Source organism: Dermacentor andersoni, chromosome 4, assembly GCF_023375885.2.
Source record: "Dermacentor andersoni chromosome 4, qqDerAnde1_hic_scaffold, whole genome shotgun sequence".
Taxonomy (NCBI): Eukaryota; Metazoa; Arthropoda; class Arachnida; order Ixodida; family Ixodidae; genus Dermacentor; species Dermacentor andersoni.
Window position 1 is genome coordinate 17,794,556 of NC_092817.1, and position 21,865 is coordinate 17,816,420.

At 44.9% G+C, this 21,865-nt stretch overlaps 1 protein-coding gene across 2 annotated transcripts in view; it reads left to right on the plus strand.

The window, feature by feature from the left end:
- The first annotated feature begins 492 nt into the window (after positions 1-492).
- Positions 493-21,865, plus strand: part of LOC126535806 (putative protein FAM10A4) — a 61,611-nt gene continuing 40,238 nt past the window's right edge. The window contains exons 1-8 of one of the 2 annotated variants that reach the window (XM_050182629.2): positions 493-597; positions 1,464-1,610; positions 2,700-2,763; positions 3,981-4,065; positions 4,794-4,864; positions 7,598-7,664; positions 8,090-8,174; positions 12,333-12,443. In XM_050182629.2, coding sequence (XP_050038586.1) covers positions 1,492-1,610; positions 2,700-2,763; positions 3,981-4,065; positions 4,794-4,864; positions 7,598-7,664; positions 8,090-8,174; positions 12,333-12,443 — 602 coding nt within the window. In that variant the 5' untranslated portion in view covers positions 493-597; positions 1,464-1,491. Of the gene's footprint in view, positions 598-629; positions 695-1,463; positions 1,611-2,699; positions 2,764-3,980; positions 4,066-4,793; positions 4,865-7,597; positions 7,665-8,089; positions 8,175-12,332; positions 12,444-21,865 lie in introns of those variants that run through there. The other variant, XM_050182630.3, reaches the window with a different exon arrangement.

Sequence of the window (21,865 nt, forward strand, 5' to 3'; positions counted from 1 at the left end):
CAAGAAGTCCGAGCCATAGACTGCTCGCCACACAACCAGAACAGCGCACCGATTAGCCTGATTCGCCGAAAAACCGCAACGAAAAGTGTGCAGCACAGGTAGAATGAAATAGTCTCTGACAGCAGAATAAAATCGTCTTCTGCATGAGTATTTTCGTAGCAGTTTTAACGATTTCAGGCATGGTGGGTCATTCGTGTGTAGTATTCTTGCCCACAAGAGTAACAAAATGAACGTCAGTGCCCTTTACAGAAACAGCCATAGCCGATAACCACGGAAGCTGACTTTGGTAACTATTAACTCGCGCCTTTTTATGTTGCGGCAACTGGGTGTGGCAAGCGGCGCAAGCGGTAAGGACGGCAAGTAACCCTGAGTGCGTCTCAAAATAGAAAAGTAAAATTATTGATGACTATTGTTTTATAATGTTCGCATTACTCGAGTTGTTAGTATTGAAAAAAAAATGAATCTTGCTTTTTTTTTATGCTCTCGGGTCCACTGTGAGCCGCTATATCCCCAACGTTCTCTCTTGCCTTCCGCATCAAAACATGAGAGGGCGTGCACGTCAGACGCTGGTCTCGAATTTTCTCTGTTCCACGTGAGGTACGCACGCTTGTCTTCGATTTTTAGGCGCTACATAAGTATTTACTGTGTGTAGCGTGCAGTTGACTTGTAGTTCGCAGAAACAACGGCCTTCTCCGTATGTATGCATGTACCACAACAGTTCATAACGACGCGCGTTTTCCTCCCACGAACGTCGACGCGTTACGAGTGGCACGTCTGTTCGTGCGCATACACCCTTGTTTACATTAGGTAGACTTTGTCAATCTCATACTCGTTAAACGCTGCGCGCATAAACATGCGGAAGGTTTAGTAAGCAGTGTACTTGTTGCTGTAATAAGTGAAGCAAATAACCTTGTAGCGCAATTACGGGCGTGTTATCCTGCTGCAAGCTAAATTGGCTATCGTGCAACGCAGTGCCTGAATGCAAAAAAAAAAAAAGAAGAGCAAGAATATATATATTTTAATTATAGCTCTATGTTTCTTCTGAATGTGGTTCGGCGGAGGAAATAGCTGCGCAAACGTTTTGCGAAAAACGCGTGCCGAATCGTGCGACGTTCTTGAACTGTCGGCACGCGGTTCATCTAGATTTAAGATGTCGGTTTGTGATGTGTCGAGTTTTTGTAACGCATAAGTTGCTGAGTGCTGATAGCGACTCGCATAAGCAGTTAGCGGCAGCAGGTTCACAACTCGGGCACTTGCCGCGGCAGCGAGCCAGTCATAGAGACTATGGGCGATCGCGCACCAAGGCGCCCAGTGGAGAACACGTGTGCCGATATCAATAAACCTTGGCAGAAAGTGCATCTTTTGTTCACTACGCCCTGTAGCCTGCTAGCCCCTGTTATAAATCAAGTGCAGTGTTCTAAATTTGTATTGGGCCACATGATGAATGTGCATCTTCCTCTTAGTGCTGGCCGCTCATAGCTGTGTGGAAAGATGTCGTACCTCGGAAGGGAACAGCTGCGTCAGCTGGAAGCCTTTGTGGAGTTCTGCAGTACAAAGCCAGAGATCTTGCACAAGCCAGAGCTGAGTTTCTTCAAGCAGTATTTGGAAAGGTAATGCTGACGAATCTAACATCGTTTGTTTAATTCCCCTACACCTCTTGCGGCTCGAAACAGCCATGTTTTTTTGAATTTACATTCTGTTCCGAGCGCATCTGTAATGGCAATGCTGTTTGGAGTTTCCAGCCGCTGACGCTTGGTTACATTAAGCACAGCATTCGAGTGTTTACGTAATTAATAATGTTAAGTTTGCATTTGAAAGGTATGTTTTGAATTATGTGCACTGTTACACAGACTAGATGAGGGATGCCTCATTTCGCCAAAGGAGCCTGTCAGCTAGAATGTTACATTAGGCCTTAAACAGGCAGCACCCTATCCCACTCTCTTTTCTGCGATGTGAAATATTTACCTTCTAATTGAACTTGTTGCTTCTGCATAGTTTTTTTTTAAAGTTATTTATGCAATACTGTGGACCATGTATAGGTACACACTGGGTGCATGCAAGCATTCGAAAACGCAGGTAGAATGAAGTAATATATGCCGATCAGTAACAGAATAATTTCTGTACGGCAAAGAGATATAGCCATTATTAGTTCGGGGAAAAAAATGAATACTTGATCATGTCTGTGCGTGTAAAATAACCCGCCGTGGTTGCTGAGTGGCTATGGTGTTAGGCTGCTAAGCATGGGGCTGCAGGATCGAATCCCGGCCATGGCGGCCGTATTTCGATGGGGGCGAAATGCATAACACCCATGTACTTAGATTTAGGTGCACGTTAAAGAACCCCAGGTGGTCAAAATTTCCAGAGTCCTCCACTACGGCGTGCCTCATAATCAGAAAGTGGTTTTGGCACGTAAAACCCCATAATTTTTTTTTTTTACGTGTAAAATAATGGGTCAAGAAGTGGAGTTGGTGTTCTTTGCACTCTTTTAATGCTTAGTTCAGTATAGGAATTTTCGACTATGCACACATACCAGGTCTTTAAAAAGTAATATTACGGTACTACAAAAGGAGCCCAATACACAGACAACAGACTACACTTCTTGTGCAGAGCAGAAGTCTGCTCTAACCTGTAAAGAATTTCTCCGCCAAAGTAACCATGCCATGCATACCAACTCCTTCTATGCTTCATCATACTTGTAGCCTTGGTGCCAAGATTCCACCTGCTCCTCGTTCCCCGAGCCCACCACCAAAGGCCAAACAACCGGTTAGTCCACATTTGTTTTCTTTTTGTGCACCTGCGCTTCAAAGAAAGGTCAGGCCTGTTTAGCTTATTGAACAGCTTGAAGGGATGTTTCACTTGCTAGTGCAATGTGTAGGATGCACTTCTGGACACAGTGATCAGTTACGATGCTTAGCAAGGTTGTGGGTTTGATTCCCAGCCATGTGGGCTGCATTTCTAGGAGGCCGATATGAGAAAAGAAAAAAGCTTGCCTGTATTGAAAAACTCGAAGTGGCTAAAATTAATCTAGAGCTGTACATTCCTCATTGCCCATGCTGCAGCTTTGGCATGTAAAACTTGCCAGGTTATCACTTTTCAAGCAGTTTTCGTGCAACATTGATTAAGAGCTCGAAATAGGGTTTAATTTGTGTTTTATTCCTTTGATCCATGGATCATGTATATACCGTGTGCTACCTTCTGCTGTGACATCAATTAAATGCGTGAAACAGTTTGCTAGTCTGTTTCATTGTGGCATGGCAGGCATCATTGTGCCATCTTTATTGTCATCGTTGAAAATAGCTGGGCAAGTATGCGCAGAATCGAAGGAGCAGTTGCACAAAGCTGGGGACATTAGGGAGTTTCGAAGGAGTAACTAGTGTCACAGTGAAAGAGTAAGAAGCTGCTGGAATTGCTGAAGTCTGGAATTTTCTTGACATAATTAAACCATTTACTGCAGCTGTGAGATATGCAGCTTGCTGCATTCACCTGTCTTGCCTTTTGTGTTCCCTTTTATGATGTGGCATGAGTTGCATCTAGTGTGAAGAATTCGTTAAGTAGAGTGATTTCATTCTTCCTGATCTGCTATTCCAAACTTCTTTCATGCAGCCACAGAGGTTGTTTCATGTGTTGTTCGGCGATATTTTCTGTGCATAGTGAAGTAAAACTTGGCTCCGATCTTGCAAAATGGTATGCTTCGTTATTCTTGTGCAGTGCTTCTTGGTGCCTTTACAGTGGACTAAATCAGTATTGCTGCCAGCATTGAAAATTGGCGCATCGGTACTATTGCTGGCATAGCATTTCATGTTGGCAGAAACGTCATGAGATTTTATCGCGGGACGCCACATCCATCTTGTCCAGGTCGTCACAGTCATCTTTGTTGTTCACCAAAAAGTTTAGCACCTTTAGCATGCTGATTTTCTTGCTCACTTAATACAGTAAGTGGTGGAAGCCGTTAGTTCATGAGTTTTGTGACAACACTACAGGAAGAAGTCAACATGGAGGAGCCAACCCCTGAATCAGAGCCAGAGCCTGAACCAGTAAACCCAGAAAGTGAAGAGAGTGAAGTTGGTGAGAGAATGAACTTTTTGGTGCAGTTGACTCTCAAATATTTAAATTGAGACAGTCTTTGATCCAACTTGGTGCACTGCATTTTCAGCAAATTAGAAGTTCAGTTAAATTAGTTTCTTTCAATTCATGCTCTTTCCAGGCAAAGCATTACCAAAATTATGCGGCTTCTGTGGCCGAAAGCGCCTTAGTGCCGTGTATCATATTGCCCCGTACAAGTGAGAAGTAGATAATCACAATAGTACTTGCAAACAAAGCGTTGTAATTAACTGTGTGTTAATAAACCATTAGTAGAGCCAGTGTGGTATAAAAGGTAGTTTTGCAAAGATAGGTTCTCTTATTGAAATGTTGGTCAGCCTTTCCAAGGTACCTTATCGCTGCTTGTAACTTTTATACCACAGTATGCTACGGCAGTGTGCTACTCCATCTGTGGGCCCCTTCTTGATTTTGGTTTAACAAAGCCAGCTTTATACAGTGACTGAACAGCAAATTGTGTTCCCCCCACATTTTTCCTAGAACCATGTTTGTGTGGTGCTTGATTTCAACTTCTGCTGAATGAAGCCTCCAAATACGTTTCAATTCTTTAATTTTTATAGAAGACGTTTGTCCTGGGAGATTCAAATGAACATTCATTGACTGTGCATGATCCAGATATCAATACATTAAATTAAAAGGGTCTGTCAAGTGCAGTCTTTGATGGTTTTTTTTACTTTGACTGCCCACTTTGCTAGAGTTGGACACCAGCGGTGTTGTGGAGCCGGACCATGACGATCCACTGTCTATGGGAGACTGCAGTGTTGAGGTGAGTACATGACACAGTGCAGGGTCGGACAAATTATTATTATTTTTTTATTTTTTTAAACCACTTTTTTGTTAGTTTTGAAGATGGTGAGCCATATTACCCCGGCTGTCTTCTTGTGCCATGAGGAATTTTTTGTTTTGGAGACCATCCATTTGTCTGTACGGAATTGTGTGCAGAATTAGGGAGTCCAGTTTAAGCCGGTGGGTTCTTTGTTTGTCCTCAAGTTTTTGAGAAGTGGCATCTCCTGGTATGTTTTGCTTAATACCATGTTTGGATGCAGTACTTGCCAATGTCATCGGCACTACATCAGAGCAGTGTGGCCCACTGTTAAAGGGAGCACAATAGGTGTAGAGCGCATGCAAATTTTCCTTTCTGGCAACTGTGGGAGCACCCAGGTTTGCAGCAGACAAATTGTGGTTAGTGATGCTAGTCATTCCGTATGCAGTAGGCTTTTCGCTTGTTTCTGGCAGGTGGCACCACAATTCGTTTCACTGAAATAATTACTTTATTGGCTCAGCGTTGCCAAATAAGTGTGCTTCCGGTCTGTTCTCGATTAAACAGACAAGCACTGCACCGAAGCATAGTGTAAAGCAAAACGCATTCCTAAATGTCACCGCAGTGTGAAACTTGAGTAGAAATGAGCCATCATTTTTTGCAGAAGAGACATTTGTACAGGACCCCTTTTCAACATATGATAGACAAATGTTAGCCTTTCATTCTGTAGATGAGGAGTTATGTCACTGTCCTAGTCGCAGTCACGTTGTAGTGATGGGGGAGAGTTGAAAAGGGCTTATGAAAACATTTGGCAGTTTCCGTGTATATGAAAACATTTGTCAGTTTGTAGCATCATTTTCTGCCATGATGCATTTTAGTCATCTGCTGAGTCTACAGAAAACTGACATGCTTGCTTGAAGAAGGAGATAAACGAATAATAATGCGAGAACTAAAACATGTTCCTTGTGTTAGAAAGTTGTTTGATGACATACACATTGATAGCAGTTTGATGAAGTGCTGCAACACTAAGAGCCTTGATAGAACTGAATGCACTCTTTTATAGAGGCTCCCACAGTAGCAGGAGCAACTGCTTGGGCAGTATTAGAGTTGTCGGACGATCTCGCTGCTGCCACCATTTGTAAGGATTGAAGGTAGTAGAGAGGAACCTGGGAGGAACTAGGCGTACAGGGTTTATTTACAGTATTTACATTTTAAACAAGGGATACATTCGACAGTCTAGCGTGGCTCCCAAATGGAGCACGCAAGACGAAGCATACAGCACACAGCTTACGAGCACGCTCACAAGCACACAGCTCATGAGCACAATGACAAGCACGATGACGAGCACACACTAGCAGCCGACAACAGCTGCTTATAAACACTCCGTGGTCCCTAGATCCCTAGGTGAGGGAAACGTTCGACCAGTCAGCGTAGGAAGTCCACGTGGCCGGCCCGCCTTTGAGGGAAGGGGGTGGGGGTTTACACACACACATTCCGCACAGGTTTCACTGCCCCTTCCGAGGTGAGACGGGCTTCGCAGAACTCGGGGCTTACGTCTTTGAAAGGCACGTTGGTTCCCTGAGCTAACCCCAGCAGCGTGGCCGCCGGTTGTCCATTGTCTTGCGTCCTGTAGTCGCCACGAGTGTCAGCAGACTGTGACGAATCCTGGGGCCCACGTACTGCAAAGCACTCTTTTGTTAGGGAAGCTCTTCTCGCTGCAGAGAGACCATGTCGGTGGTGGCGGGTTCAGTAGCAATAGTTGGTCCGCCGATCGCGTTTAGTCACAACGGCGCCGAGGGGGCGTTGAAGCGGCACCTCGAGGTCCCTACGAAATGAGTCACCGCAGCACTTGTGATAGGCTTCCATGGTTCTCTTCGTGGAAGCTCGCAACGCTCGCAGCTGCAGCTGGCTGAGAAAACTTGCATGTTGCCACCTTGGCAGGCCATTCCTAACAGCAGCTGCATTATTTGCCTTAATGGTAAATCCATCAAACCAGGTCCATAATATCGGTTCAGGTGCCTTCTTCAACCATCAATGTGTTATTTGTCATTGCCGTAGGATGTGATAATTATTAATGGGGAGCTTCTATGACATTTTGAGAAAGCAACCTACTGCAATGCAACCAGCAAAAAAAAAAGAAAAGAAAAGAGGAAAGCTGTATTTCGGTACAGCTCATGTGGGCCAGAGAAGGCGTGCCTTTTAAAAGGCCTTCCACTTACCAGGAATGAGGTAGGCATGTCTTAAAGTGGGCTTCTGCCTTAGATAATCACAGGCACTCAAGAAAGCAAGCCTATTTTTTTTTATGCTCTTTTGTTGTGCTGTTAGTCGTGGACTAAGTACTATGCATTTTTTTTGCCATCTCAGTAGTTGTGATGCTTTCAGTAGCTCTGCTGTTGTGCCTAATCCACAGGAGATAGGTCAGTGTGGTGCATAGTCCTCTTTTTGGTATTAACACCTGACAATTCTTTTGACTTTGGCCCTGTTCACATATATTAAGGCAGGTTTTGACAAGAAATACATTGATGGTGCAGTTCATGAGAAGTCTCTCATTGTTTTTATTCGTGAATGCATTTTATGAAGCTGTTGGCAACTGCCATTGGGCTTTGCTGCTTTAAAAGTGGATGTGCTAGGCTTAGTGATATGGCTAAAAAATTATCTAAAGCTTTTGCAGTTTGGAAATGTTGTGTGAACTGATTGATCTTGCAATCTGCTTTTTTCTTGCTCTCTCTCTCTCTCTAGCTTACAGAGGAGAGGATGGAGCAGAGTTCCGAAAAGAGGGGACAAGCGATGGAAGCTCAAAGCGAAGGTTGGATTTGGCTTTGTGTTTTGTACAGTTACTGGTATGCATCAGTGAGACGTCCGAAGGGGCATGACTGTTCTATCACCATGTTACTTTGTTGTTATATTTTTAATATCTCATTTTATGCCTTGCTATCAGTGCTGTTTCCAGTCTTTTGTTGCATGCCGGCTTTTGGCAGTCGTGTCTGTGCAACCTAACTGATATGGCGGGATGGTGAAGACTGTCGCATTATACAGAACAGGCAGATAGTTGCATCGCTTTTTTTTTACAGGCATTTAAAAATGCGACTTTCTTCAGCCTCCTATTAGCGCTGCTTTCGTGCTCAGCAGTTATGCCTTTTTTTGTGATTTGTCTGAAATGTTGAAACTGCACCTACTTCACAAATGGCCAGCAGTGGTGCATAACCGATTGTAATGTTACTTTTTCTCTAGGGAAACTTGACGAGTCGCTGAAGCTGTGGACCGAAGCCATTGAACTAAATCCATCAAGTGCTGTCCTGTTTGCCAAACGAGCAAAGTGAGCGTACTTTCTTTCTTGCATTCTTTCAGAGTAGCAGTAATCGAAGTGAGTGCCCAGTCTCTTGTGTAACTGGTTTTCTCGTCACCAAAAAGTTGTTAAAATACTCGTGATCTCTTTGGTTTCAGGGAAATTTAGTGTGCTTCTATTAGTGTCTGATTGGGACACATCATTTTGGGCTCTTGCTGCACTTCAATAAGAGAAAAATAAGAGGCTGTTCATTCACTTGCACGTGACGCCCTTAGCCTTGTTTCTATCTGTTCCTCGGCCTCATTTGGGCCTCCTTGCCAAGTATTGAAAGCGTAGGTCAAGAAAAACTTATTGTGTCACTTGATGACACCATATGTCTGCAAAATATGTGGATACTCACTCATACTCGCTGACTAATATTTTTGCAAGCTTTGTACTCATTCACACTCACTTGCACTCACACTTGTCGGCACTCATTCAAGTTCCTACTCATGCTCACCAACGGTCACTCGCATTCATAGTCACTTCAATTGAAACTTAATGGCTCCTGCTCATGCTCATACTCACGGCCACTGCCACTCACTGGTACTCACTCACACACATACTCGCACTTGAAGGCAGTTGCTCACGTTCATTGAAACTCGCTTTGACTGACTTTCATTCGTACTCGCATTAACCGGCACTCACTTCTGTTCGTCCTCTTGTCTACTCAAACTCACTGGAACTCATTCACATTCATGTTCATGTCTACACACACACACACACCTTTCCTCGCCCACTATCACTCTATCTCATGCCTGTGCAATGAGTGGGGAGCAAGTATGAGTCAGTGTACACATGAGTGAGTATGCCGACCTATGGATGGCACACAGAGAAGGGAGAACTTGCTTTCACAACTCACTCGTCTAGAATGGGCCTTCTTTGCCACCACATTCAGCAACATCATACGTCACGTGTGCAGCAGCTTTTTATTTTACGTTTGCTTGGTTGGTTTGAGATCACTGTTTCGTGGGCTGGTTCATTTTCTTTGCTCCATGCGAGTTCTGTTTATTAGCTTAGTGGGAATGGCTTTGGCGTGACAACAAGGACCGGTACTGTTGATGTTGAGGCACCTATTCTTACAAGGCAGTTGCAGGACTTAAAGCATGGAGATGGCATTTTGTCTGGCTACTTAAAAACATGTAATTCGCTGTTTTGTTTGTCACAAAGAAAGTCAGGTGAGTGCACCGATTGGAGAAAGTGATACATGTCACTGTCACAGCGGCACTTTCAATTGTAGACTGCCTCAATCCAGAACTAAATTCAGGCTTAGCACTGGTATATGGTCATTTTCTATTGCACTTGACTTTGTTCCTCCTTACTCCAATTATGATTGAAATAATTTATTTTGATTGACATAACTTGCTAATGAAAGCAGAGAAGCAGGAAGGTCGTGAACGCTAGCGTTTAGAGCTTGAACGTGCCCACTAGTTGTGCATGACTCATGCTTGCATGCTTGCTTTTTTTTCTTTTATTAGGGTGGGGGGAATTTGTCACAAGGCATAAACAATAAGAGAAAGTTAAATAAAAGCTTCCAACTGTGAATCATGAAAGAACTGCAGCGGCATCTTTGCAAACTTGTTGTCCATCACTCATTGGTTGTATTTTTGGGGTTTTCATGTATAGCGGTGTAAATTTGTTCACTTATCACTTATAATTTGCGTGCTACAGAAAGGACGGAATTTGACATTCTTATCTAAAGCAAATGAACACACGTATTTCTCTTGACGGGTAAAATTACCAGGATAATCACTAGTGCAACTTTTTTTAAAATGTAAGAGCATCAATGGCCCATCAAGCGAAAAAGCCGGCGGTGCCTGTAGCAGCGAAACGGCACTTAAATTTCAATTGGCTGCGAAGCCATGTCACATGCGTGCCTTGACGGAGCAGAGCGGGTGAAAGGGATCACCTGCTGCGGCGGTAAAGCAACTGGTACTGCGTGAGGGGAGAAGCCATCTCTGCTACACCTCGTCACCCTTGCTCTCGCTCTCGGAAGCCGACGTGCGGTCCGTATCTCTCTCACCCCCCTCTGGGCTAAGCTGCTGTTGCGCGCCTGCCAACGGTGGTGGCCGCTGCTGCTTCCTCGGTCTCGTTGCACAGGACGTCAGTAGCATGAGGTGTTGGCACCACAAGCTGCTGCTGCTTGCTGGCTCGAGCAGCACGTACCACTATGGTACATTACTCATAGCGCAAACTCGAAGGACCACTCAGTGGCATTCAGTTGGGCATTAATGCTTTCACATTCACAATTCGTAACAAGTGCTTAGCTGTCCTCATTTCTTTCTTTATTATTTTTTTTTTTAATGTTGCCGCTGGGTTAGCTTTGGAAAATAAGTTATTGAAACATAGATCTGCCAGCTCCGCACGAAAGAGAACCAGTTGTTGCATGGTACATTGAGTACATGTTGCAATGCACACAATGATTCGTTTTGAGCATTACAGAGGATGCACGTAATCAAGGCACAACAATATGAATGCAGAGTCCCTAACACCTAGCTGTTCGGTGGTCATGCACGAAAAGAAAAAAACGATAATTCTGCACCAAATGACTTCACGCAAGTGCTTTTTAGGAATGGGCACCTGTACACCAACAGGATCGCTCATCGGCACTCCAGAGAACACCTATTGCCCTGTGCGGGAAGCAAAAGTTAGCACATTACCTCATCTGATGCTAAGCACAAAAACAAAAAGCAATTTACAGGTGAAGCGACTGATGTAGGAATGAAGAGCTGTTTTGAATAAAGTTATAGTATTTGGTCACTCATTCTTTGTCCCATTTCTCGCACTGTTTTTTTTATTGTTCTTAGTATCATATCCAAACTAGAGTATACAAACTACCCCAGCAGCAAACTCTCCTCATCTGAATGCACAGGGCCGCCAACTTGAACACTATCTGGGATAACTTGCAAAAACCGATCTACCGTGAAAAAAAGGAGAATAGCTATTGCATATGTGACATGATGTCATTAACAATGGCAGAGCGGAAGCCCCACCCTAGACTGGCGAGCTGTGAAAACAGTTTCTCCCCCTTGCCAACCTTGTCCTGCAGTGACTTGCACCATCAGAAAGTCTTCGCCCCTCTTTTTTTTTAGCCAAATTATGGCTCTAAATGCGCAGTCAGCATATCGATTCTCAGTGGTGGACCTTTCTTGGAACGGCCCGGCCTTATCTGCCAGTAGCTCCGTGGCACGGCGCTGCTGTCAGTTGTTGAAGATGGCAGTTTCGCTTCACACGTCCATGGCATGCGAGCAATGAAGTGCGATTTGTTTCATATGGAGCAAGGGACCTATACCATCGAAATCCGCAGGGAAATGCAGCCCATGAATGGGGAATGCTGTCTCGCATTAAGAAGTGTGAAGTGGTGGTGTTCGTAACAGGCCGTCAGGACTTGAAGGCCGCGTGCATACGAGTTCTACCACAGAGAAATCTCAAATTTAGTGATGCGATGGGACAAATGTCCGAATGAGTGTGGGGAGTATGTGGAAAAATAGTGTAATCTTTCTAGAATAGTATGTATATTTGTAATTACCTGTATGTACCTTACTTTGGCTAATAAAGAATAGGGGCAACGCCTTACTGATTTGCCGTCGTATGTTATGTGTGCAGGAAAGTCTGCTTGGCAAAATGTCACAGGCAGTAGAAGGCTAGCTCTCTCCCATTCTTAGACAAGTTCTGGCCACTTCCAACACTGGCTTGGCTGGCTGGCTGGGCTGGCTGCATGTGTTCGTGTGTGTGCGGTGAATAGAAGGGTGACGCAAATTGGTTACATTTATAGCATTGTTTCGAGTTTAAGTATAGCAGAAGGGGAACACTCTTGTGCTGGTGATTTGGAGAAAAGAAGGTTGCTTTATATGTTTCCAAACGCAGTAATTGCCCTTATACAACTTGCATGTGCCAAGCTGCCTCCAGATGCTGACCCTTTTCAGTGTGGCACAAGTGTTTGAAAATTTCATGGCTGCACTCCTTTCTTGCTTCCCAGTTTCAAGTGATGCCAGTTGCAGATTGTGAACAGCTTAGGGCTCCACTTCAATCTCTTGTGTTGTCGCAGTTTAGTGAGTGAAGAGAGAGTGCTACCAGAAAGAACGAATAAAGAGTCGAACTTGCAAAAATATGGTAGTGTTTCAGCTGTGATGCTTGTATTCATTTCAGTGTGCTGTTAAAACTAGAGAAGCCAAATGCTGCCATTCGAGATGCCAACAAGGCCTTGGAGTTGAATCCCGACCAAGCACTAGGCTACAAGATTCGAGGGAGAGCACACAGGTTGGTATCCCTTGTCCACTAAATTCCCCCAGTGGTGTCCTGTTTTCTTAGCATTATAGAACAACCCAAGGCATTGCCTGCATATTCTTATTCTAGGTGTGCCGACCACATCTGCCAGGTGTTTCCAATTTGCTTATTGTTCAAACTTGCAAAATTTTGTGCCAAGGTTTCTTGATGCATGGAATGTAGGTACTTCACTGCACAACAGTCACAGAGGCACACTCTTTGTTAAAAATATACAGGCTTCATTGCCTGCTGTAACCACTGGACATACTACAGGCTGTTTTAGGGAGTTCTTGTGCTACTATACCATTGCTTCCTATGGCCTGAGGAATGAAGAAAAGCTCATGTGCTCCTGATGCAGAGGTCTGTAGTGTCAGATGTACCATGGGAAGAGTACTACACAGCCAAATAACATATTGGCTGCGAGATTGAGCAGAGCTGCCACTTGGCGGTCACTTGTTGAACTGCATTTAGTGTGGATTGTGCTTGAGTCGTCTGCTAGGCGCTACGTATTTACATGTGTGTGTAAGGTGTGCATAGCATTTAGCCTTGCGCTGTTGTCCTCGTGCTGTAGTAAGATGAGTCACTGTCCATGTCAAGTGTGCGATGTGTGACCGTCGCACCCTTTGTTCACCAACCCGCCATGGTTGCTCAATGGCTATGGTGTTGGGCTGCTGAGCATGAGGTTGCGGGATCGAATCCCGGCCATGGCGGCCGCATTTCGATGGGGGCGAAATGCGAAAACACCTGTGTACTTAGATTTAGGCGCACATTAAAGAACCCCAGGTGGTCGAAATTTCCAGAGTCCTCCACTACGGCATGCCTAATAATGAGAAAGTGTTTTTGGCATGTAAAAACCCCATAATTTAATTAATTTCTTTTAACCCTTTGTTCACCAGTCATGCCCGTTTTATTATCGCTTTATGTTTCAAGTACGCCACAGAAAGCATTTTGCTTCATTTTAAACAAATCAAGTCATCGCAGTGAATGTCGCGATTTAGCCACTTGTCACAATGTGTTGTTCACGTCGCAGTCTCTGTGATACCACGCAACATGAACGAAGAGGCATCAATATCACTCAGCGTTATCACCATATCACTTTGCCTGAGGTGTTCTTTTAATATGCGGTTATTTTTTTCTTTTCTTTTTGAGTTTGAGTGAGCTTATTGAATGTCACATGGGGGGTTATATATGGAGAAAGGTATACAGAAAGAGGTCCTTTAGTGTGAACACTGCTATGGGACCTCTTGATAAAATATGCATAAAGATAATACAAAATAACAGAAGCAATTTACAAAATGCAGTCATACAATACAAAAAAAACAGAATCAATTACGAAATACAAGCAAACAATTCATACAAATGCAGGGAGTTAGCAAGAATAGTCACAAACAGAAGAACTAACCAACACTGAATACAGCCGAACCTACTTATAACAATACCGTATTTACTCGCATAATGATCGCACTCGTGTAATGATCACACCCCTGAATTTTGTCGTCAAAATTCAATTTTTTTTCTTTCCCGTGTAATGATCACACCCTGAACTTGTCGCAGCGATATGTGGTGTGCCAAGTCTAGCTAATCATGATCGCGCTTACCATCTGTGGAATGCTACGCGAATGACGCTTGAAGACGTACAGTCGAACCCGACTATATCGAACCCGTTTACATCGAATTATTCTATATATCGAACAATTTCTGGTCACGGTATAGTTACAATGAGTATATATAGCAAAAATTACGCTTACATCGAACAAATATTGCAGTGACTCCCGATATATCGAACGTCAAGCGGCGGAAAAGTGCCCCCAGAAGTTGGCTTTCCCTCGCGGTAGCGGGGAAACCCGGCGGCGCGGCTCCATCCAACCCTCTCCCTACCGTGACCGCGCTGCCTCGGGCTGTTCGAGCGAGCCGTCAACACTCCCCCTGTCGCGCATAGTGGAGTCTATTAGGCCACATCCTCCCTCTTTCTCTATCATCTTTCACTTGCCACCCCCTCTCCCCTGACGACGCTTCGCCGTGCTCCCTCACGGGTTACAGAATCAAGCGTCCTTCCTTTCATTAGATCACTATCTAGCGACACTCCCCAGCAAAAAATGATCCTGGCCCGCCTACAGCGCTTGCTCAGACAGCCAATCAGAGGCTCTTGTGCTGTCTTCGTGCAAGATGGCGAAAGTGCGAGTTGTCTGGCTGCTTCTCTGGTTTATCGTGTTTGCGCCTTGTGGGCCTTCTCCCGCAGTGTTGCCGTGATGAAGCGGCAGAATTCGCCTCTCATCGTGAAGCTCGAAATCATAAATCGCGTCGAACGCGATGAGAAGTTCGATGTCCCCGCAGCGTGCAAGATTCCGAGGAACACTCTCGGCACGATTAGGGCTAAAGTGGCCAGACTCGCAACCCGGTGCCCATGGGGCCCGACGCGTACGCACGGCCGTGTACGAGGGGTTCTTCATACGTGCCGGTTTCCGCGTGCTCGGTGAGGACTGTAAATTCTGATGAATGCGACGAAGCCGTTGTCGGTGTTGCCGAAGTTTGGAACGAGCTGTCAAAATTTCCGGAACATTCGAATCAACGGTGGACGAGTTTGTGAGTGCAGATGATGGTGTCGCGACCACGGTAGAGCCCGGAAACGAAGACTACATCGCCGACATCGTACCGAGCACAAATGAAAGTAGGCACATTGAGGAAAGCAATGACGGTCCTTTGCCCACATCCTCCGAAGTGATTGGTGCACTCGCATTAGTCCGGCGCTTCTGCGCGAATGCAGAAGGTTGCGGCCTCAGCTGCTCCGACTCCGTGGCGAAGTGCGTGCGTCGCAGGCAGCGAAATTGCCCTAGCAGAAGAAAATGCAGGACTAATTTATGCCAAACTAAGCTAGTTTCGTTAATAAAGTGATTTTATAAATGGTATGTGCTTTTATGACATCCAATTATTCAGCAGGCTTATATCGAATTATGCTCTGTATCGAACTGATAGGCGTTTTTTTGCGAGTTCGATATAGCCGGGTTTGACTGTACTAAGCGGTCTGCATGCACCCAACATTCTTAAGCAGATGCCCCGTTTCATTCCTTTCATCCCTTTCCGCACTTCCGTGAAAAAAAAAACAAAAAAGCTACGACCAAACTTGCCTCGACTTTATTATTTGTAGGCTTCATAATGGTTTCGGTCAACAACAACAACATAAAGGGCATCTTTCGATTCTTCTCATCTGCACTCGTGGGCATGCAACAAATCGCGAGCGGCAACAATAGTGGCCACGTTTACACTTATACGTTAGAAGTGTACTCTATTCATACGCTGACCCTTGTAACACAGCTAAGATATTCGCCCACCCTTAGCGGAGACATGCCGTATTAGAATAGCAGTGAAGACAAATGCCGCAGTTTTCGTAGCATGCCCGCCATGTGTTTCTATGTCACCAGCAGCTATGCGCGCCCATCTCTGTTTCTGTCCCCTCAAAGTGGACATGGCTACGTTATTGTCGCAAACTTGCCGATTTAATGATAATATTCATTACTGATACGGAAGAAACTGTTTCAATGCGCGTAATGTACTCGCAAGAAAAAAAAAATAATCGCGTTTAGCGCGTTCAGCTTGCTTCTCCGGCCGCCATTTTTGTTTTGGTGTCCCACCTGACAGCGGCAGCCGCCTGCTTGTCATCCTGCAGCAAATGCGGGATGAAAAAAGAAAATGTTTTTTTTTTCTGGGAAATTTAAACCCTGTAATGATCGCACCCCTGAATTTGCATCAATTTTTTGACAAGAAAGTGCGATCATTATGCCAATAAATACGGTATATCGGTTATAACAATGAAAAGCTGCTGCGCCGTCAACTTTTGTATGCTTTCCATGGGGAAATAACCCGCTTGCTACAATGCCCCGATGCCGCATTATCGGTTATAATGATGAAGTCTGGCTGCTGGGTATCCGAGCTGAAAGGTAGTGAAATGAAAAATCCTTGAAAAGAAAAAAAGGAAATGAGAAATTCGAACCGCTGCACGATTGGCCGTTGCTCCAACAGCCACCGCGCTCATTTTCCAGCCATCTCCACGCTACTCCCTTTCCCGTCGCCCTTTCACTCCTCCGAACACGAATGGACTCTGCCAACACCTCCTATACTTGTCAAGGCCTGCGCCTCACGTGACGGGACGTCAGCTACGTCACGCCACGCCGGCTGGCTCCCTCCGGCCCTTCTCGAGCGCGGCGCGTTGCGACTCATGCGTTGAGTGCGTGATACCGCTCGGTTTCATGGCTTTTCTTCCGTTTGAAAAGCAGTTCAGACTCTTTGTTGTGTTCCGCGCTAGCATTAGATAAATAGCAATTAACAATTGCACGGGGGGAGCCTGAGTGGGGCCGAGATATTCAGTTGCGAACGCTGTCGAGCCTATTCGCAGCATTAAAACGACATGTGCTACTTGCTCGGTCGTTCGCCAAGGTTTTTCAACAAGGCCCATGTTAAATAACTGAATAATTAGCCCATTCGTTAAAATACACTTATATGACAACAGCATTGCACAGCGTTTATTCTGAGTATTCACAATGCTGTAGTCATAATAACATCAACACAATACAACATGTGCATTCAAAATGACACAGTTTGCAAGTTAAGCGCCAAAGAATGAGTGCCCCAAAATGTAATGCTGCTCTATATCAGACGCAGTTCAAATTGCTGCATGAAGTCATACATACAAGGCCGCCCACCCAGATAGGGAGCAGGGATCTGCACATATCAAAAACATTCACGTGTCATAACATAAATTAGATACAAAGTGATTCTTTAATGCATGATGTGCAGTTATCAGTTCGTCAAAGCACATTCAAATACGCTCAATCCTTAAACGCTATACCCCAGCATAGTAGGGTTCAGATAGTATGCCTAAATTTCTATAGCAGAAAAAAAGTCTATATACAGTTAAATATGGCAGGTCTCGAATGTACACAGTAAGCATTGCTTTTAGTTGCCGTCAGCAGCACAGAATACAGATCACACAGGCATAAGTCAGAAAAAAGCAATAAGTTGACAAAATTCACAATGATTGTTTTACCACCCAAAAATTCATCAAATATGCAATTTAGCTTTGCAAGAGAGTGAAATGGCAATATTTATTTTTCAGTGAAGATACGAGCTTTCCTTTTTTTTGCGCTCTCTTCTTTTGCAACATGTGCTAGGTCATTCCTCTGCTTGCAAAGGTTGTTCAAAAGTATGTTAGCCGCACAGTTTGCTAGCAAACTGGCTAACTGCTCATAAGTATGCCCTTTGATGCATGGTATTATTTCATCATACTCTGGCAAAGATTCAACGATGAGTGTCCTGACAAGCTTCCTTTGGTCGGAACCGCTGAGGAACTCTGTACAATTTTTTTTCTCAGCAAGCTTCTTCACAAACACATCTGCATGCATTACAGTAGTGGCAACAAATGGTGAGGGAAATTTCAAACCGCCTCGATCCAAGTGCCTGATTAATGAATGCATGCTATCATCATCATCATCCTCCGTTTAAGTCTGCTCTCTAGCAGTGGTCAAATTTTCCCTGCAACTGTCACATGTGAGTTTTTTCAATGCTGCATGCGCACAGTATCCACCAACATAGGCAATGACAGCCATGTGGGAGCTTAAACCATTCAGGTCACTCTCGGTAACAGAAATCGAGAAAGCGCTCTGCGTGCTGCTTGAGGTGCTGATTTCAATATTCTGCAAGTCCTCATCAGCGATTACAGGCAGAATGTTCTGCAGACGGATTCGTCCCTCACTTTCATATAGCTGCCGCACAGGTATGTGGTATTGGCTGCCTGCTAGCTGCCTATATTGCCCAAAGCGGCTCTCCAGGCATTCTGTCTGAATTTTTCCAAGCAAGACACACCTGTGGCCAAGCTCCTGCAAGCAGTATATTGCAAACTCCGAAAGAGAGTACACAGACAGCCTCAATGCAGGGAGTGTTTCTTTTGTAAGGACTCCAGCATCATGCTTCAGGAATTCCCAAACATCCAGCCACGTTATCATGGAATTAAGGAAAAGAATTCTAGGATCATTTTCAGCTTGTGAGACTGGTTGCTCAAATATGTTACGGTGGTGGATGCCCTTCAAAGGCGTTTTTACGTTAACAATGCTCCACCATCTAACAATAATCATAATGAAATCTGCTGTGGATTCTGCATGATATAAGGCTGGTGCATTTTTTTTAGCTCTCAGGCCTTCTGCTACAAATGAATTGAAAACCTGTAACGCCAGCTTCACATTTTGGCACTCCAAATTGCTTGGATTGAGTGCCCTTGAGGTTAATGCATACCCAGTCTTCAAAAGTTCTGTTGCTTCTTGCTTGTACAGCTCTCTTACATCTTTGAATGATGTGCAATGGATGGAATCTGGATGTACGCTGTTTTTCGAAAGGTCAAAATTAGGTTAAAACAAGCACGTGCATGGATTTTTTTTATTTATCCAATTATTTCATATGCTCTTCAAGAGGTGCACAGCATCAACCACATAAAAAAGTGGTCGTGAAGGATCTGCTGGATGTGGGTAAACAATTCTTAATTTATGCGGTTGTGAAAACATCATCATGGTCTTTCTGTTAAGCGAATTGTTGTCGGAGACAGCTGCCACAGCTTTGTAACCTATATCCTCCAAGCGCAGTATGACTTTCTTCAGAATGTTATGAAGTTGGTCAGCATTCAGTGTCTTTATGGGAAGGATATGTGCCACTTCTTTAAACGAACTAACGAGACTCTGTATCATGAATACATGAGCTGATGTTGCAGCTTCACATGAATTGACCACTGCACCATAAATGCTGCCTCCCTTGTAATCAAGCCATGGCTTGATGTGTATATCGTCCAGCATCAGGATCACATGGTATTCATGGGGTTTCAGCTGCTTGAACCTGTGGGCAACATATTGCAGAAATGTACTCTCTGAGGCCTCTGCTTCAGGAGACATTTGAAAGGAGGAGCATACCTTCCTTATGGTGCTTGGATGAGGCAAGGTCAGTTTGCTCGTGCTACTTAAAAACCTGTAAGCATGAGCTGAAATTGTGTACAAAATGCATGCATACACCATCAGCTGTGCGCTATACTCTATGCGATTTGAACTGAGCAACAACAGTTGGCCCTTCAAAAATTTTACTCTCTTTTTTGTGGTGTGCTATACTACTTTCAGCTTTCCCAAGAAGTTCATTTATGACAGCCAACAAGTGCTCGCAACTTTGGTTTTCATTAGAAAGCATGCACAGGTTTTCCAAAATAAACAGAAGTGAACTAATTTCATTAACACTTTCAGGCACAACACTGTTCCCAAGCCTCTTCACTGAAGCGCCTTGAAAGCATGCACTAACGTGCAGGTCCTCAAACACAGTCACAAAGGCTTTCAGGAATGGTTCATGTTGGTTTACAATGTTGAGGAACATTACACACCCTTTCCCATATATGACTGTCCAAGGTTCTGGCACTGAAACTGCTTGAAGACATATTTTCATCTCTTGAAATGTTGAAAAACAGTTCTTTTTCTTTTCCTCTGCATATGAAGCAAGGGAATCCTCAAGGGCACGAGAAAGCTGAGAGGCTTCTCCCCGGCTCCTTTTGACATCGGGCGCCTCTCTTGATGTCTGTTGTACCTTCGAAAGGTACGAAGGACAGCCGGGAAACATAGTCGGTAGCGATCCCGGTCGCAAACAGGGCACAGGCAATGACACTTCTATCACCTTTCTCGTTCTCGAGTCGGTCTATGCCGTCGTATTCTCGATGCATTTCGGTTCGAAATGATCAGCGCATACCTACACAAATAAAATTTTGCGTTTCAGAAAAACATTCCCTTGCACTCAGAAAAGAAGCGATAATAACAACAGCGATGTCAGGAATGAGGTAAATCCACAACACTTCGTATCGTTTGCAAACTGTACGAGCACGAATGGCATTCTCCTGCATACAAGAATGCGTGCTAAGGAAAAATAGCAGCATAAATACAATCGATATAAATGTTTTACCTTAGTATATACAGTTGGTGCGAAATCCTTTCGTGGAATGGCCCGCATCCACTTCTCTCGCGTGTCTTCGTCTTTGGGGAAAGAAAAGACTTGCACTTTTTTCCCGGTGTCGTGATTGCCGGTGCATCCCAGCACACAACACTTGTTCAGCATCGTACGTGACACGACGACTTGAACAAATATCCACAGTAGACGGTACGGCCGAATAACAAGCGCAGCACAAGGCACACGAACAGTACCACACACACGAGAAAGACACCACGTTTTCAGCGGCAGCAACGAAGCCTAACAGCCAAGCGAAATGACCGTGAAGAGAGCAAGCCGGGTGATGTCGCTGCCGCAGGAGCTGCGCTCTTGACTCAGCCGGTTGGTCGTGACGTCAAAATTCTGGGAGCAGGCCTTGAGTATATAGGAGGTGTTGGCTGCGCCCATAGCTCTACGCCGCACCACCCTCCGAAACGCAAATGGACCGCGCGAACTGTGTTGCAAGCAGAACACTAGCATGTGACTCGCTGGCTTCTCATTCAGTGCAGTTCTGCAAGTAACTTAATTGTTCACATTCGTTTTTGTCGGTTGCGTTGAAGTCGTTCCTGGCCACGCGGTTTCTCAGCCTTGCTTCACTCGCCGCCGGAACGGAAGATGGCTGATCCGCCCGCTGATAATCTGCAATGCATGACGTTGCCAGTGAAAAGAAAGCGCACGGCTATAGATTTGGAAACTTAGTACTTCTAACTGACGAGACGATTGTCGTGAACGTGCTTGCATCAGATAGCGATGGCGACGATGGCTGCGTTGACGTGGTAGGGCAGGCTGCCTCAACGTTGTCCTCACAGGAGGTCCGGCAGATGATTCAGTCCCTCCGGGGCTTTGTTTTCATGAGAAACCTTCTGCTGCACTACGTAGAGCACTTGGATGCCTTGAAGAAGGATGTCGGCAGTCTTCGCTTGAAGGAGGCAAGGCTGACGGACACAGGGCATTCTCGTGCAAGCCAGTGAGAAGTATGTGGCGAGATGCTTGTGGCGATCTCGCCTCAGCATTTCTTCTGGATTTCTCAAGCTGACAGGCTGCCACAGCAGCCTTCTCGCAATTTTTAAAAGGCCCCTTTTGAGGCCACCATAGCAATGCCTCGGTGGTGCTCGCATATTGCTTGCCTCCTGTGACACCTCTTTGCAGTTGCTATAGTAGTGCCATTCTTCAACCCTGACAGCCATGGCTTGTTACACGCGATTGAAGCACCCAGGAAGCAGTTAAACAAGCGAACACAATCAACAGTCGGATGGAGCAAGGTGCTGGGGAGAGGCACTGGCCTGCCGTTATAGTTTTCCCACATCAGCTGCCATCCCCCAATTTTCATTTTTTCATGCAACCCGGTTATAACAATTAACAGTTATAACAATGGCATTTTCGTGGCACTTGAATATTCTTATACATGGTTCAGTTGTAAC